General features: G+C 34.9%; 3 protein-coding genes across 5 annotated transcripts; 2 read left to right on the top strand and 1 right to left on the bottom strand.

Moving 5' to 3' along the window:
* Positions 1-1,012: 1,012 nt before the first annotated feature.
* Positions 1,013-10,402, bottom strand: LOC113735086 (probable ion channel CASTOR). 3 transcript variants are annotated; one of them, XM_072082747.1, is made up of 12 exons: positions 9,782-10,395; positions 9,501-9,572; positions 8,204-8,815; positions 7,389-7,571; positions 7,112-7,171; positions 6,821-7,024; positions 6,457-6,705; positions 5,469-5,567; positions 4,868-5,062; positions 4,549-4,641; positions 3,096-3,362; positions 1,013-1,713 (listed from the first exon to the last, which is right to left on the bottom strand). In XM_072082747.1, exons 1-12 carry the CDS (start codon positions 10,289-10,291, stop codon positions 1,495-1,497), a joined length of 2,763 nt encoding a protein of 920 aa, XP_071938848.1. In that variant the 5' UTR covers positions 10,292-10,395; the 3' UTR covers positions 1,013-1,494. The 3 variants fall into 3 exon arrangements, 2 of the variants coding, with proteins under 2 accessions (XP_071938848.1, XP_071938847.1); XM_072082746.1 differs by lacking the exon at positions 5,469-5,567 and adding an exon at positions 5,313-5,411 and having other exon boundaries at positions 9,782-10,394; XR_011841743.1 differs by lacking the exons at positions 1,013-1,713; positions 5,469-5,567 and adding exons at positions 3,884-3,961; positions 5,313-5,411 and having other exon boundaries at positions 3,146-3,362; positions 9,782-10,402.
* A 2,475-nt stretch (positions 10,403-12,877) lies between these two features.
* Positions 12,878-14,736, top strand: LOC113735083 (putative EG45-like domain containing protein 1). The gene is made up of 3 exons (XM_027262006.2): positions 12,878-13,051; positions 14,213-14,487; positions 14,577-14,736. The coding sequence occupies exons 1-3, from the start codon at positions 12,943-12,945 to the stop codon at positions 14,580-14,582; spliced, it is 390 nt and encodes a 129-aa protein (XP_027117807.1). The 5' UTR covers positions 12,878-12,942; the 3' UTR covers positions 14,583-14,736.
* A 1,314-nt stretch (positions 14,737-16,050) lies between these two features.
* LOC113735082 (uncharacterized) lies at positions 16,051-16,946 on the top strand. The gene has a single exon (XM_027262005.2). The coding sequence runs from the start codon at positions 16,167-16,169 to the stop codon at positions 16,719-16,721; it is 555 nt and encodes a 184-aa protein (XP_027117806.1). The 5' UTR covers positions 16,051-16,166; the 3' UTR covers positions 16,722-16,946.
* The last annotated feature ends 1,706 nt before the right edge of the window (positions 16,947-18,652 follow it).

Below are 18,652 nucleotides of genomic sequence, written 5' to 3'. Positions count from 1 at the left end.
ATGGTCAAATCAAGCAGAACCAATAGTCCAAAAATATCACAAAATACCATCTTAAACCAACGAGCATGTGTCTTATAAGATAGTAATCTTCAGAAGGATCATTTTGTCAAGTTGTAAAGTATCTGCATAACTGCAAATCTGCAATGTTTTTGCGCAACCTTTGGCACATGCAACCACGAATTTAAACTTTCTTGGAAGTGTCTCTAATTGGTCATCTTAAACAGCAATTGGATAGCAAACAATCTAAAAGAAAGAGGTCTGTGTACATCTGAGAATTAGTGAATAAAAATGCTTAAAGATTGTTTAGACTGACTACCGGTATGGTACTTTTCTCAGTAAATCTGCCTAAAAAATTTGAAGAAGCAATAATTTTTCATCTCTGATTGTAGTTTCTTTATTCTACAAGACATAAGTTTCATGCATGTCAACAAATTAACCCAAAAAAAAAAAAAAAAAAAACCATATAATTGATTATCAGAAAAATAAAGAGAAAAAAAAAAAACAACAAGAACAACCACATAGTTGAACAATGGTACGATAATTTTGATTGCAGTTAATCCGCTGGAGCGGCCTTATAGGAGCTAAAATATGTTTAATTTCTGGTAGGCTGGTAAGAATGCACTCTGGTATGTTCTACTTAACAAGATTTATCACTTCATAGTTGATGCCCGTGAAAAGAATTATTGGACAAAAGAAAAGTGCACAGTGAACTTCTAAAGTCAATAAGACTCATCAATGTCTATACCATATGTCTATACCATTCGTGTCACCTTTTATAATTCCTATTTTTTTTACCTTTCAAATAAAGAGCAAAATGGTACCATTATCTCCCTAAAATAAACACACACACACATCACATACATGCAACATCCTCATTTCTCTAACCTAATAAAACTTCTAATAAGGTAATAACGGCCAACAACTTCCCCTCCAAATTCAAAAAAAAAAAAGCAAGAAAGAAAAACACAATTCTTTCCTTCATATTAAAATAAAAAAAAAAATCTCCAACAACTACCAAAATTTTCCTAATTTTTCTTTTCAATAATTGTTCTTTTAGATTTGCACACACACACATAGGGTGTGCCCTCTTCACTAGTTCTCATTGTTATTTACAGCTGATCTTACATACTACAAAGTGATAAGCGAAAAAAATAAAATAAAACAAGACATACAGTTGTCATCTAGGTTAAATTGAGCTAATCCCACACAATATAGTGGGAAAATTGGAAAAAAAAAGAAAAGAAAAGGGGATTCTGCAAATACTATCTACAGATTTCAGCTTATTTCAGAGTAATAACGTTGAGTAAAAGAATTGCAGCCTGGCAATTGCATGCAGATAACTTGATTCTTGTCAAGCAAGAAAGGATTGTGACTGTCCTTGCCATATGCCTTGCTGATTATATCAAGAACCTAATGCTTCCTCATTCTCTTTGGACTTTTACCATCACTTCCCATTCCAAGTATTCACACTGGTTTCAGGAATATGGTGACTTCTCATTCTTTCTCAGCAATTACCACAAAAACATCATTTACTGACCATTTTCGCTTCTCATTTTTGGCTGGGGGATTGATTACAGCTCTCTCTGTGTTAGCCACGCGATACCCAATGACTATCTCTCTTCTTTGACGTGCTCGAAGTAGTACTTCATAGAAACTCAGCTCCTCCCCTTCCCGGAGATACAATTCCGCACCTCTTATTTGCATCTCATTTCCCTGTCAAAGAAACGGTGTATCCTGATATCTTGGAGATAATAATAAAGAGAAACAAATCCGTAGAATTTATAGGAAAAACAATGCAGTTCCCTCTTTTTTTTTTTGGTCTATGTTTACCACCAAAGAAGACTTTAAAAGCACTGTTTGGTTTATTCAGACTAATTAGTCATAAAGTTGGGTGTTGTCAAGCAGCGGCGGAGCTAGAAAATTTTCTCAGTGGGAGCAAAAGCAATTCTGAAATTTTTTACCTACTCTTTTTCCGGTTTTTTAAGCAAAAAAAATATTCACCAACAAGTACAAATGATGCATATATTCCATGAAAGACATAAAATGACAAACTCAAAATTATTAATGTAATAATAATTTTATTTCAAAAAGTAAACTAAATCATTTACAATTGCTCACGACGAGTTTTCATATTTTGATAACGGTTTACAATTTTTTCATTTTGAATTTCATAAAATATATTTTTCTCAATATAATTAACTAAACAATCATTCATCCAATGTCTCCCATTCTATTTCGTAACCGATTTTTTACCATATTCATAACTGAAAAAACCCTTTCTACGATAGCTATAGCAACAGACAGAATCAAAGTCAATTTTAGAAGCATATAAACCAAAGAATACACAAAACTTCAAGAGACACACTTGAGATTATATCAAAATTCTATTGGTATTATAGAAATTACAGGCCCCCACCGCCCCCACCATAAATCCGCCCCTGTTGTCAAGTGATATTTTTTTTTTCCTACACAGGGGGTGTCCGGGGCTTTGGCCCGACTAAATCCCCCTGCGGCCCGGGAGAGGGCAACCCCAACCCACTCCGGGCAACGGGACTCGAACCTGGGGTCGGCAGCCTTAACTAAGAACTGGGCGACCATCCGAGCTACCGGGGGGGCGTTGTCAAGTGATATCACTAAGGAACAATCTGATAAAAAGCTAGTAGAGGACCCTTTAGGCAATTCTACACTGTAGGTAACATCTGACAACAGAGCTATTAACTCAATCAAAATTCAATATAAGGCAACATTCCACTGGCTCGTTATTTTTAAAATATCACTGTTACTTCATAATAGATAGATTTTTCATACATAACTTACAGCTACATAAAATTTAGCATGCAAGTCTTTGTTTTTGTTACTTTGTTCTTTTAGGGCGCATAAAAGGGCAAATAGCAAATTGATGTGTTATCTTTGCACGCTTCTGTTGGGAATACTCTGCAACTCACTACATTAAAAAGTTGTCGAAGGAAAACATCACTTCTTAATTACCTAACCAAACTGTGATTATTTATACCTAATTAGTGGCTCAGGATTTCCAATTAAAGAAAAAAAAGAGCAGTTTAAAATGCACTTAATCTAGTGGCTGAAAGTAGTACCTCTTCCGCAAAAAGCTCCTCCAGTACATCATTTATTTGCCGATCCTCTGCAACCATTGCTAGTGCCATGCTGACAAGCTCGTTTGATAAGACATAGTCACTGATTTTTGACATAGATAAGAGGTTTTTAGTCCTGGGGTCCAGGATTTCACTAATTATAACCGACTTATCTGAAGCCTGCTGCATTTCCCCAATCCAGGAACCTTGTGAGAAGCTACTTCTGTGAACTTGTGAAACCATAGCTTCCCTGTATGGAAGGCGTTTCGCCTGCAAAGTCAAAAGAAAGATTAGGTCTTCCTGATTTTCTGAATCTAAAAGGCTCAAATGCTTTAAACATCGTGCAGCTACAGAAGCACGTGAGCAGTAAATCGTAATAGCATTTGGATCTGGGTCCTAATGTTGTGATCTATCACAAAGGACTATCATATCTTCCATCCTCTAAACTCTTTCATTAAGTAAAGGGAAGGTTTCAGGGCATATGGTTCTTCTCAAGACTTAATCAAGCTGGTCAAAAGCTGCTGCAAAAGATGTTTTCTTGAAAGCCATGCATGCATATGATATTCAGAGCTGAAACCCGGATTCAGAATACTGATGCACATTGAGGGTATAATATTTATAAACTTCATAGCTGACCGAATAAAAGCAATTAAAAAGTACAAAACAACTTAAATGCAAATTAATATAAAATCTTGATGACTGTGCTAGTATACATCTTACAGAAGGTAGCATGCAAGATGTACATATTGCAATTCTAACCATAACTGTCACAAACATAACGAAGTTGCTACCTTTTCTCACAAAAATTACTGTAAGAAGATATCCATCGAGAGTACATTAGGACACCATAGAAGTGATTATAAGCATATCTTCCACCCAAAAGAAAAAGGAAGAGTAAATTAGTCTTGCTCAAGTACAACCTACTATGCAATTTTGGTAAGAAGAGCAATAGAAGTGAGCAGCAAGAACTGTACACGAAGCAGCATCACATAGAATAAGAAGATGCAATTAGTGTTGAAAAGTCTAAACTACTCCATAAACCTGAAAAAGAAAATAACGGTGTTTATTCACCATAAAAGAAAGGAAAAAGTGCCAATATCTGGCGAAGCTCGCATAATTTAAGTTGGCTATTTCCTATCATGGTGCTGTTATGATATTTACCATTCAGTAGCAAATTAAAATAAGAAATTCGAATGCAATAGATTCTTTAGAACCTAGACGTACTGTTTTAACAGCCAGAAATATAGATTGACTATGATTGATGGTATAAATGCAGAAGAAGCAAATGGAGAGGTAGATGAGTCAAATATGCGTTTAAGTGTTTCCAAAAATACTAGACTTAATCTATTCAGAAGTAGCAAATGGAGAGGAAGATGAGTAAAATATGGGCTTAAGTCTTTCCATGAATACTAGACCAGAGATTAAGTTGATAAATGACAATGTCTGAGCAAAGTACCAGAATATCACGGATAAGAAGCAATGTGGCAAGAGATCTGGAATCAGCCTGGATTGCTGAATCTTCAACTGATTCATCAGCTAAAATTAAGATCTGCATATAAATAGGAGGAGCTTTGGTACAGAGAAGGAGATTAGACAATTCAAAGACTAGTAGTTGTCCAGATAATCACTACTTGAACCAAGATGTTGGTAATTGGTCTAAAGGTACCACTTTTTAATGTTGATTGGACTTTGGCAGACCAGTTTACTGGCGACAATTTTCTGTTAAAGTCATAAAAGAGATGCTTATAACACAATTACAAAAACAGAATACTTACAGAATCAAAGGATTCTAATGGCAGGCTTTCAAGGTGACGTCGAACAACAGCATTTCCTTCACGGTTAACCAGCGTTATATTGACCAATCTGCTGCTATCAAGGCCACCATCTATGAGCTTTTTCTCCCTTTCCTTTTCGGGAACTTCATTGAGCATCCACAACTCTGAATCAGGTGCTAAAAAGGCATCCAATACCTAGCACAATAGTGTAGACTTTAATATGGTATGTAAGTCATAAGATGTTAGATGTTATGTCTTAGGAAGCCAAGGTTGAATTAATCAAAGAAGGATCCCAAATTGGAAGAACTTAAAGGTTGTGCTCCATGTTGAGTAATGGGATGCAGATGCATATCAGAATGTGTTCTGTGAATAGCTTGGCCGCATTGAATTGCATAAGACACTGGTATAAGTAGTGGAAACATATGGTAGCTTCTGGCAAGGATACCATAATCATATCTTCCATATCTCGACGCCAACCACAAAAAAGTATGCGCTCTGCAGATTTTGGAACAATAAAATCCTTGGGTAGATATCCTCTCTGAACCTGCAGCATTCAGGTGAAAAGAGAAAAGAATTAGGGGCTATGATTGATAGAGCTTACCACAATCATATCATCAATGTCCCGCCTCCATCCACAAAGTAGTATCTTCTGTGGCTTTCTTGCTGGTCGGGTGATGGGTATGAATGGTGCTTCTTTGACCTGAATAACCAAATTAATTATGTGTCTGTAAGTTTTGTTTATGGTATGCCCCACTTAGTTGGATTCCATCACAGGAATCACCATACTGTCAAGAGCAGAAGAGCATTTCTTTGCAGAGTGGCCTACCATTGGATGATATTCTTTCTTTGAAATGATTAAGCACTTTCTTTCCAATTCTCCAATCAGACAAGACGAAAACATTGGAAAGCCTTTCAGAGTGCTTAAAATTTAGTATGTGGTTTCACTGTTGTAAGCTCTTAACGAGCAAGCTTATTTTGAACACACCCTTAAATTCAGAAGCAATAACTCTATGATGGTAAAACTACAGCATTGCAACTGCCCAATGCGCAATTTACTTGATCTGCAGACAAGTAGCTTTTCCACTTGCAGAAGTACAACCACATACTCCTAACCCTTCCAAGATCCAAAAATGACATCACACTATTCCAATTGCCTATCTAGTCATTCTGATCATAAACGCAGTTAGACTGACCAGTTTACCAGAACCAGACATAGATGCTATTGATCAGCTTGATGAATCAACGTATTAAGAGTCAATAAACAGCTCAATACTTGAAGAGGTCAAAAGTTGGCATCTTTTATGGTTGAAAGAAGTGGAAAGCATATCTTTGTATGTGAACTAATAAAGGCGATATCAATCATGTCTATTCCATCTTTTGTTTTCTCATATCTGTTCATTCCCAATTTTCTATTTATTTTTTCCACATTGCTCCTGATTTTCCATTTATTTTTTCCGCATTGCATAATGTTATTTTAACATGAGGAAGCAAACACCTTGACTAGGCATGGGTAAATTCTGAATGGAATTGACATAAAAAATATGAGGACAATTTATATTATGAGCATGTTATAAAGAAAAGGGAAGCACCGTAGGCAGTGCTGCTGGAGCATATGTATCATCGTCTTCTGCAATCACAAGAACTTCATCTCCTGCTTGCAAAACATAGGAGTCGTCAGGATTCAAAATTATTTTTCCACCATACGATGCTGCCTTGACACCACAAGGAATAGCGTCTGGGAAGCAAATCAAGACTTCCTCAAAGGGCATTCCATCCAACTGAGGCCATCTTTTGATGTAGAACTCACAATTCTCAAAGCCAAGAATGTCTTCCCATATCTGCCAAACCAAGTCCATACAGACATGTAGTTTAAGTTGATAAGAAACCAATTACAGACCATTCAGTTTCTTGCCTGCATGAATAGTTCAAAAGCAGAAAGCAAGTAAATTTGACCTGCGCAAGGCCTGGCTGCCGAGCACATTGAATCATTAGCCGCCCAATTACATCATGTGCGACAACTGTTTCAACTAGATCTCCACCTACAAGTTTAACAAGGACTTCATTATCAAGATCACTCAGTTCGACCACTATATGTCCCCTTAGTCCTTCTTTGACTCCTGTTAAGCTTAGAACTGTCCGCAAGGCACGAGCATCACTCTGTATAACAAAGAATAAAGAAAGAAGTTCTTCAATAGTAGTTCACTTCTTAAGTATCAAAGATGATGATTTCTTTCATGAAGCTACCTGGTCGGCATTTCCATCTTCGGCAAGAACGACAATTGCACGAGCCTTAGAGACAGATACCTGGCAAATTCCATGCAAGCTATATTAGAAAATCAGTTCAAAAATCAAGAAACCTTAATTTGATCAAACTATGATAGAAGAGCAGCTAATTATAGCCACCCATTTGTGAAAAAGAGTATAAAGTAGGCCAACTTACTTCATGGATCAAAAAACAATGATAAAAAAAATTTTGGATAGCTGTTTGTTGCATGTGATTAAGCCCAGGAATAGGATATACCTTTTTCAGGTCGGCTAAAATCAAAGGGCTTCCACTTCTGCATAGAACAGATGTTCCTCTAAAATCAAATTCCATTTTAGCAATGTCAAGCTCCATCTCTTCTTTGTCTCTTTCAGCCATAACCACAACCATTCCACCACCCAAACTCTCATTGGCTATAGCAAGTTGATTCAATAGAGATCCCTGAGCATAAAGAAGTATTTTCAGGAATTACAATGGTGGCTTATGCTTGTGCAATCACATGAACAGAAAATAAATTCTGCTGTACAAGTAGAGTTAAAGCTGAGCATGCAATTCTTATCTGCTCTTATTTATCGGCAGTCAATTTCGGCAATTCTACTCTCTTTTGCCTTAAATCCAAAGTCCCCGGAAGTACCCTCAAGGAATATGGAATGAACATAAGCACAAACATCAAAGAAAAAGGAATCTGAACATTTGCTAGCATTCGAGATGTTGATCCAAGAATTACTTGGTAAAAAGCCCTAGTAATGTACAAACTTATTCTATTGTAAATCAAGCATATACACATTCTTTGTTTGAAAGCAAAGCAAGTTTGATAGCAGATGATGTAGAACTAGATAAACAGAATATAAATGAAAAATACATCTTCAACTCTCAAAAAAGAATTTATTATTGATAACAGGGCTAAAATTGGATGAGATTTTGGAGATTAAAAGGAGGATAAAAACAAGGTTATTATGTATCACTAGACTGATGGAAAAAATAAATAAATAAAGAAAATGCTTGCAGGTACTCCAAAAGCAACACTAGAAAATCTACTACTTCTAATTAAGGTTTGAAGAGCAAAGGCTTACCAACTTGTCACTCCACCCAAGGATAAGAGTGTGATTTTGCCCTACAACTTCACTTCTTCCTTTTCTCAGTGAGTCAAACTTCTCAGAAATTGCATCTGAAACGAGTCCCAGCATCATTGCAAATACGAGCATCCCACCAAAGCTAATGGACACTGACACTAACCTCGGACCAATGCCCTCGGAATTAGCATGATTGCCTGAGTCTGCAACATAGGTCCAAGATAACCATAGGGAATCTGCTAAGCTGTCATCTGTAACCCCAAAAAGTGCTAACCCGCCAAGACAAATAAGTAGTACTGTTGCAACTAACAAGGCGAGTGGCTTAGCATAGGGATGGACAGATAAAAAAGCATCAACCCTGTATGCCAGCTGCTTGTTTAAAGATACTTCCTCTGTGAGAATGTCAGACAATCTTCTCGAATTTGAGACATAGTCAACATACTTGAGAAAAAGAAATGGAATTGATAGCAATGCTAGTGAGGCGACTACAGCTATGTTTTTCAAGCTTTTGTTAGAAAGATGGTTTATGTCGTGTGTCGTTGAATCAATATCATCTATAGAATCAAGCAAACTGCAAACCAGTAACCGGTGATTGAGCTTGAAAATTTGATCCTGCAATTTGTGGAAAAGGAACAAAGAGGAGAAAAACAAAACAAAAGGTGATCAAAAGGAATATATGGTGTAGTAATATCATCTATGGAGTACTTATTAACTTATTATTCACAAAAATATTAAAGAAAATCAATTTTCACAATCGACAAAAGATAAGTATCTATCATCACATGGGACTTAAACAATGTTGATTGCTTGATTAATTGAAGCCTAAACAGAACTACCACACATTCAAGTAACAACTTAGGCAAAATGTGGAATCCAGCGGTAAATGAAATCAAAGCTAAATTCTTTCGAAACAATTTAACCAAAATATTTAAGGTTTCACCAGAGTTGATACTTGACAATGCATCTCAAGCTAGCCAAAGCCATCATGTTATGGTTTTAATTGAATCCCATAGCAATTTCAAAACTATTTAGCTATAAAAACATTATTATTATCAGAATGTGAGAAACACTGCTAAGCTGTTAAATGGTTACATTGTATTAAACTTATGCACTAAATTAAGCTGACCTTATGCTAGATTCAATCTTTAGATGAATTTAAAGTCTATTCTTACACTACATATTTCAAGATTTCTGCTGTTTACCATCTAAACTTGAACACTATTACAGAAACTAATATTAATATTCTACATAAAGATCAAAATTTGTTAGTATTAAGGTGGTGAAAAACATACATTACCTGTAAACGAATAACCTCATTGTGTAACGCAAAATTTTTATGCACCAACGACGAAAATGCTGTTACTAATACCTGCAACCAAACACGCCGGTGCTACGTCAGCTCCGCATACTATTTTGCACAGCAAACAGGAATACATGAAGGACTACATGTGTTAAGAAAGAAACATAAGGGATAAAATTAAACCTATTAAAAAACATAAGGGACTAAATTGAAATTTTGTTACAGATTTGTTATAACATGCCACGTAGAACTGGACAGGAGTTAAAGTCAAAACTCACTGCAGCGGTGAAAGCCGTTTGCCAACGAACAATCAACCGGCCACCGAATAAGCCAGTCAGCCTCTTGCCCGCCGGCTCCGTCGTCGTTTTACTATCCTCCCTGAACTCAGAAACGGCGTCGTCGGACTTGCTCTTAATTCCTTGACCACCAATTCCACCGCCGTCGTTCTGACTCGTTGACTTCTGATTTGGCAACTGACGACTGAGGTAAGCAGAACCGCGTCGTACGCCGGCATACTTGGCGTAGTAGTTAGCCGGCGGAGGAGGAGGAGGAGGAGGAGAAGAATTAGATATTGAAGGAGTCGACGGCGGCGGCGGAGGACTGGCCGGAAAGCTCTGAAACGACGGCGTTGCAGCCCGTTTTGGATAAGGAGAGGAGAATCTACGGATGGGTGTTCTTGGGATATGGTGGGAAGAGTTTGGGAAGGATTGGGAAGGGAAGAACCAGTCGCGGTTGCTAAACGACGTCGACGGGGAGTCCGATGAGGAGTCCATTCTGTCCAAGGACATGGTTGGAATTATGGGAAAAGTTTAGGGGCTTTAGGAGTATTAAAAATATTGTCAGCTCAGGCCTTTCGGTTGGTGGGGCTTTATTGCAAGTTCGGGTTTCAAATGATCCAATAATTAATTCATTGGCTTACGTCATTAAAAAATAAGAATACTAATAAAAAATGGATTAATTTTCGTGCACCGATAGTGTTGTAATTTTTTAACACTAATAGATTTGGATATTAGCCATATATATATATATATATATAAATTGAATTTCAAATTCATATTATATGATATGATCTGAATTTGTTATTATAAAAAAATTATACACTAAGTATAAAAAGTTACCCTAAAAGGAAATAACTAATGTCTAATAATATTGTCATATAAGGTTGAGATTTCAAAATTTAGAAATTCTAGATTCACATTCTTTTTCTATCTTGATGAATATTTGGAGTTTTATTTACTACACGTTACGTTATGAATTTTTTTGTTGGAAGAAGCTTATGATTGTATTTATGAATCTATTATAATATTTTTAAACATTTTCTAATGGGTACTCCATAGCATATTCAAATTATATCTAACTTATCATATAAACAAACACAATTATAATTATTACATCCCTACATTTAGATGTTTTTCTAACTTAACCACACTTTTCTACAAAACTCACACCTAGGCACCTCATTAGTCGATCATATTTTAATACATTATATCAAACAACTTTTTTCATTGTCAAATAAATCATTTAAAAATATTATTTAGGATCTATGGAGCCCCAAAAAAATAGAACGGTTAAAGGTGGCAAGAACAACTATTTATTATCTGGTTTTACTTGGTCGGAACAAAGTCAGTATTTCTCATAATATTGCCATATGGTAGAAGATTAGTGTGCAACTTTTTCGAGCATGAATAACTTTAAAGTTAATATGGTTTGTTTTCATTTTTTAAGTCATAATAAGATTATCAATATTTCTCAGTTTAGCTAGCTGGCATAAATTTGGAGTAAATTCTTAATTTGTTATGAAAAAAAAATTTCTACAAGAGGCGTTGTTTTTGGGATTGATTCTAGGAGTAGAATCTTCGCATTTATGAAATGCGAAATTCATGTTTCTGATTTGATAAATGTGAGATTCATGTTTTTGAAAAAAAAAGATAAAGATTTTTGGTAAAGAAATGCAAACTGCGAGTGGTTACTCTTGCGGTTACTGATATGACATTCAAATACAGTTCCTTTTTCCACACTTTGAACTAATACTCTCCAAATCAATATCCCCTCTTTTAAACAAGATCATTTTATCCTTTTTTTAGTGCAAACTCACCTCATTTACCACATCACATGTACACTTTTCCAACTTCAAATCCTTCCTCATTTCATTTCCACTTAAGCTAGATCATTTTACATACGACCAAAAGAGATTTTGCATGTAAAATAACAACAATCACAACTATTCCATTTATTAGCTGAAGGTGCAAGTTAGTGACACAAAATGGACAATTTATACCACTTGATCTTACAAATGGACTCAAAGCTGATATAGAACATATTCAAAAAGAAGACAAATTTAGCTCTTATCGGTACGTCCCCTCGGCATTGCAAAATAACATAGACCTATTATTTAGACAATCCAATTTATAGCTTCTCTTTTTTGGTTAGACAATCCGCGTCATCTATTATCCTGTCTCTATACATTCACGTCCATATTAGTCAAGAAAAACCCCTTAAGTTACTTCAATACTAGCCCCTATCTATGTAATTTATGCTGCTGCTATTTGGAAAAAAAATTAACCCTTAAAAATTTTTGAGAGCTCACATTTGCTGAATCTAAGCTTATCTGAATCTCGTATTTACTGAATGCGAAGACCCCTGGTCAGAACCCCACGCCAAATTCACCCATTTGCAGAATTTTTTTGAAATTCATCACAAATTTAGAAATTTCTCCATAAATTTGGCCCTTTGGAACTTGTTAGCATAAATTTGGCCCTTCTTTATCAGGTGGTCAAACAATGCAATTTTATCAAATTAAGTAGCACAATAACTATCCAACACTTAATGAACCTGCAATCTTATAGAAACCATAATTATTGGAGGCAATAAACCAAAATTTGAACTAAATTGATTTTCCTAATTAATGCTTTTTATCCAAAAATTGACAAAGAAAATTTTCATCTATGTTAAAAAAATGGGTTTTTCTAAGGCACCCGTTAACATATCTAATATTCACCTAACATATAATATATATGCACATATTCACAATTATTATCCTCCTTTGCATTTATATATTTTTTCTATTTAATCTTACCTACCCTCTATTGCATTTATTTACTTTATCTAGTTAATTTTACATTTTCAAAAATATGACACTTGAAATATATTTTAATGAGTGCCTTATGGGCATCCATTAGACATATCGTAAAAAAAATGAATGGTAGATGACAAAAACTTTGAAAGGTAATCTCCAAGTTGGTTAAACCATAAATGTCCCTTCTTTTAAGTGGAAATACTTCTTAATTAGGTGGAAATGCTTTCCTTTTTCCCCCTTGGGATGTCCTCAAACTTTGAACTATAAAAAGGCATGGTCAATTCCAATACAGTATACATGTGTTTTAGCACTCATAAGAATACCGTTAGAATTCATCATAAGAAAAAGAGAAAGAAAAGGGAGATGACTACGAAGAATTTACATGCCCTCGTAGTTTTTGGCTTTGTGTTAGGTCTTGTATCTCCATCTTTGGCTACAAAAGGAACAGCTGTATACTTTACAAGATACTATCGTGAGTACCATTTTTCCAACTCGAATTTTTGTTATTTCTTGATTCCAGTATCAGCAATAGGGATACTTACAGGTTAGATCATATCAATTGTTTACAGCTTGGATTTTATTATTTATTATGTGATTCATATCCAGGTTCATTCAAAGCGGATATCCGTTAATTCCATACCCGTTTTAAACGAATAGGACCAATTAGATATTTGATTTGCATTGAATATTTCATTTTTTATTCTAAGTATATGAAAAGTATACGAATGATTAGAAGATATAAACGTAGATACCAAATTTTGAAGTGCAATTTTCTTATACATTGAATTTTCTATTTGAGGGAGAAAGTCTTTGATTTCTAAAATTTTGGAGATTTTTTTTATCTGTGTCCTGTATGTTATAACTGGTTGTTGTAGTAGGGTCCGATTCGCTGATGGGGCGTGAGAATAAGAATATATCGTCTTTGGGGAAAAAAAACACGATCATCCAAACTTTTTACCCCCACAAATATAAATTATGAGAGTGGGTTATTTTACTAATATAAGAGTTATTACTCTAATAGATAAATTCATCCTTTGTTTGTCATAAGATAGATTTTCATCATTCTTTTCACTTTTTGGGATAAAGGAGTTGAGTAGCATTTAAAAACAAAGTAGAGGCCAATACTTCATCCAAAATTTCTATGATAATATGCTTCCCAACTTAAAAACCCTTTATATAATTCAAAGAAAGTATAGACATAAGAAATAAGAAACAATTAGACAAAATTAGTATAAATTAGCAGATTTAACTTTAAACATTAAAAGAAAAAATACTACATGGATCGGATCGAATTTATCATGTGCATCCAATTCGGGTAGCCTTCGATGACTCTAATATATATATATATATATATATATATATATATATATATATATATATATATATATATATATATATATGTATGTATGCATGTATGCATGTATATTTATATCTCTGTGTTTATATGGATGTACATATATAAACACAGATATATATATACACACGCATACATGCTATATATATGTGTATGCATGTATGCGTGTGTATATATATATCTGTGTTTATATGGATGTATATATATGTGTGTGTGTGTGTTTGTGTGAGATATGTGTTTATATATGTCAACATATTTAACATGGGGTTTCATCTGCAGCAAATGCTTGCTATAAACTTCCAACCGGCATTAAATTTGTGTCCCTCAGCGATCAATATTGGGATGGTGGAGCTAGGTGCGATAAAAGGTACAATGTGACGTGCATAGGGCCAAGAAGCCAAGGTTCCGCCACCCCTTGTACTGGTGAAAGCGTGGTTGTAAGGACCATTGATCACTGCGTCGATTGTGAACAATCTATTGTTCTTTCAAAAGAAGCCTTCACGATAATTGCTGATCCTGAAGCTGGGACAATTGATGTCGAATTTACATTATTAGTAAGTGAAATTTCAGGAAAAAAAAATCATTTATTTAAACTCGTAAGCAAGGTAATAATTTCATGATTTGTTTCCCCTTATGGTTGCAGGACTGAAACCGCTCAAAATGGGAGTATTTGGACGGTACTCAACATATGATCTATGAGTTTGTTTTACATTTAACTAGTGACAAAATCAATTGTAAGGAATAAAAGGTAAGGTTCAGATTGCAGAAGCATGCAACAATTGAGTGCAAGAATTTCATCTCGCTCTTTGCACCCACTGGATTTGGGTTTATTTCATTTCACAATATTGTGAAAAAAAAAAAGATTGAACAAGGTATCAAAGAGCAAAAGTTATTAGTTAAGAGGGTAATCATGAATGCCCCAGTGGATAGCTCGGCTGGTTCCGATCGTCTTTACAGCAAGATCCCAGATTCGACACCCACTTGCTACCGTTGTTCGGTATCTTTAGGGCGAGCTCTGCTCGGTCTGGGGGGATTAGTTCGGGTGATTCCGGAATACCCCTTTAGATCGTAAAAAAAAAAAAAAAAGAGGGTAATCCTGAATTGATAACAACATATATTTTAACCTTCACAACAAGCAAATATCTCAACAATAAGCAAAAATCTCCTCAAAAGAGAAAAACATGTGCTAATATTCTGTATATATATAATAAAAAAAAAAATTTTGGATGATGGAAGCTCAAGATAGTGTAATTTCAACCATTAGGTCGAATTTTATTTTGTTAATTTTTCTACCACATTATCAGTTAGGCTTAAACAGGACACATATGAGAACTAAGAGCGTAAAGTGTTCAAAATTAAAGTTAAAGGTGCAAAGTGAGAATAGTATATAAGTTGAGAGCGCAAAGTAAAATTTGTCCCACATGAATTTTGAATTATGGAAGATTTTGAATTTCCTCAAGAAAAGAGAAATATGGAAGATTTTGAATCTTTTGTGCTTTGCATCTGTATGCATTATTAGGTCGTGAGCATTTGATTTATTGTACATAAGAATTAATTGCCTAACACATTACAAAAGAACTCTTAGTAATAAAGATTGGCAAAAGAATTTCTTCAGCATGAATGTAACAGAAGTAAAAAGGAATCAAAATTTAAACATGAAGTTCAAATACAATATGAAAATCTCACTGGTAATCATGTAGAAGATTAGTTCTATAAAACATACTAAAAATCATAAATAAAATCTAGGCGTTTTAGAATCAAAACTGATAAAATCATCTCTTACTTTTACAATAATAAAATAATACAAGTAAAATGAAATTTATTTTTTCTTTGGCATGTGGCAAATTTCCCCTTTCTTTGGATCCTTTCATAGTTTACCTACTGATTTTCCCTTTTTAAAAGGTTCTTTTTCTTTCTTTATTTGTTTTTGTTGGCTTTTAGTGCTTCTGCCAGCTAGCCCATTTCACTCTCACCAAACATCCAGACAAAGCAAGCATAAAATATAGCCGTTACCTTTCAAAAAAAAAGTGTCCTAAATTTTATTGCAATCTAGCCGTTAAAATGATGCAACGGTCAAATCCCTCAAAAGCTTTAAAAACCAAGTCCCCTCACTCCCCACTCCATCATTCCATCTCACTAGCCCTGTAAATACACATCTTTTCTCCTCATTTCTTCATCCATCCCAGATACAAAAATCAAGAATCTGATCAATCTTTCCTCAAATTTCTTCCAAATGGGACTCTCAATCAACAGCCCAGATTGCAACAATGTAGCAAAATCTCACTACCACACACACAAAATCTTCCTGCTCAGCAACTACATCCTCTTAGGTGCAGCCTCTAGTTGCATCTTCCTGCTTCTCTCCCTCCGGCTAGTCCCCTCGGTCTCCGGCTTCCTTCTCATTCTCCTCCACGTTCTCACCATCGCTGGAGCCGTTTCCGGCTGCAGCGCCGCCTCCGGTGGCTCCAACAAGTGGTATGCTCTGCACATGGTGGCCACCGTGCTTACCGCGATTTTTCAGGGATCTGTTTCTGTGCTGATCTTCACTACTACTTCAAACTTTCTGGGGGCTCTGAAATCTTATGTCAGGGAAGATGATGCTGCTGTGATTCTGAAATTGGCTGGAGGATTGTCCATTGCCATCTTCTGCTTGGAATGGTTGGTTCTGGTTATGGCATTTGTGCTCAGATACTATGGCTTTGTGGAAGGCAACAATGGGAGTAGAGCTCAAGGTGGAGGGGAAAATAGGGGCAAGTGGGCTTCTCCATTTCAGCCATTCCAAGTCTAGAGATGATCATCAGAGTCCATGGTCCAATTATCAGAAGCACTACATATTTAAGTGTTTTCCTTTTTGTTGATCAATTAATTGTTGTTGTAATATTGCTATTGCAATTAATTTAATTTATTTTTTTTAATTAAACCATTTGTTTATGTATCTGTTATTATAGTCTGGGGTCACCTAAAGGCCCTGTGCAATTATATATTGAAATTTATTAATTTATCTCTTTATTTATTTCTAAGTTGTTGATTTTGATTTTATAGAATTTAACTATGCACCTTTTTTTAGGTTAATTTGAACAAAACCATGCCATAGTATATATATATATATAAATGCCATGGTAAAAAGGGCTTGTTAAATTTGAATTTTCTTCCAAAAAGACATAAATAATACAATTCAGAAATGCCACTTAAATGATAAATTTGATTTTTTTTGGTTTATGCTTTTCTTGATGAGAATATTCTTTTCTCCTCATTAAGTTGGATTTACAAATTTTTGGTCAAGCAAAAATGTATCTGGACACCTTTTTGTATGAAATGCAAGAAGACAATTTCGTTTAGAGTCTTCTCATATTCATGCAGAAAGGGACTTTATATATCTGTGTGGATGTGGTCGTTTGACTTTAATCGAATAACGTGTAGCTTTCCTTGGTGTGGAAAAATGATAATTAAATTAAATATTAAGGACTAAAGTGCAACCCAAAAATTTAATTTAAGTTTTGGGTACATGTGCAAAAGCTTAGCTCATCACGTCTAAGAACTGGCCATTAATTTCTTTTTCATCCTCAGCAATTTTATTTTAGCAACTCGGCCTCTGTAATTTAACATTATTGTGACATTGTGAATGTAAATAATATGCTAAGGTAGGATGATACTTGATTGTCTTGGGATAATCAAATAATTTTTGACTATGAAATCTTCTTGTGGACAAAAGTTTATTCTATGCGATTAGAGTAAGATGAAAGGTCAACATTTTTGAAAAGTGAAAGGCATAATGGTAGGAGGATATGACAAGAACATTCTAACTAATTTGCCTGGATTTCCCACTATGAGAAGATCTAACATTTCTTTTTCACTAAAATACCCTATTAAATCAATAAATATGCCTAAAGTACTACTAATTTATCAAATTTGTCCTCTATTTATTAGTATTATTATGATTGAATAACGATGGGTAATTTTCACCACATTCCCACTTGGCAGTCTAACGCCTATGTTGCTTGGGGACAAGGGGCACAAACGGTTGTAGTACAACCGTTTCTGCCGGTTCTATTATGCATAATTTTAATTGCACACGGTGTAATTTTCTTTGCACACGACACAACTTTAGAACAAATTTTTGTGAGTTCCACACACGCGCGTGAAAATCGACTTACAAAATGTGATCTGAACCGCACAAAATTTTTTGGCCAAATCATGGCTTTCAACTGCCAGGAACGGTTGTCCTCATTTTCGTTGCTTGGGGAAGAAAAATTCAAGTACAAGTTGAGTGAGTAACTTTTCTTTTTATCATTTATGTTCTTATCTAAGAAGAGAAGTATTTGTAATTACTACGGAAATCTTGATGTTGAGGTGATGGCTCTGTTTGGATGATGTTTTTTGAAGTGATTGATTTTCAGAAAATGTGATTAATATATGTGTATTTTCAAAGCATGCTCAAGCAAATTGTTGGAAATAGAAGTCTTTATATGTATAAGTAATGAACATCTATTAAGTTTAGTAGGTGGTTTTATTTTCTGCCAAATCAATAGTCGCCATAATGTTAAACAACAACATTCAAAGATGATTGACTCATAGTGTAATATTTTTCTCTGAGTTGTCATTTTAAAATTTAGCATATTTTAAGAAAACAAAACTACTCGTTTTCTGATTCTCGAAGTCAGGAATGAATAATTTGGCATAAGCGATGGTTATTTCGTGATATTTCAAGTGTACCTTGAG

Source organism: Coffea arabica, chromosome 3c (assembly GCF_036785885.1).
Source record: "Coffea arabica cultivar ET-39 chromosome 3c, Coffea Arabica ET-39 HiFi, whole genome shotgun sequence".
In the NCBI taxonomy this organism is placed as follows: domain Eukaryota; kingdom Viridiplantae; phylum Streptophyta; class Magnoliopsida; order Gentianales; family Rubiaceae; genus Coffea; species Coffea arabica.
This window is presented reverse-complemented; position numbering and strand designations above follow the sequence as displayed.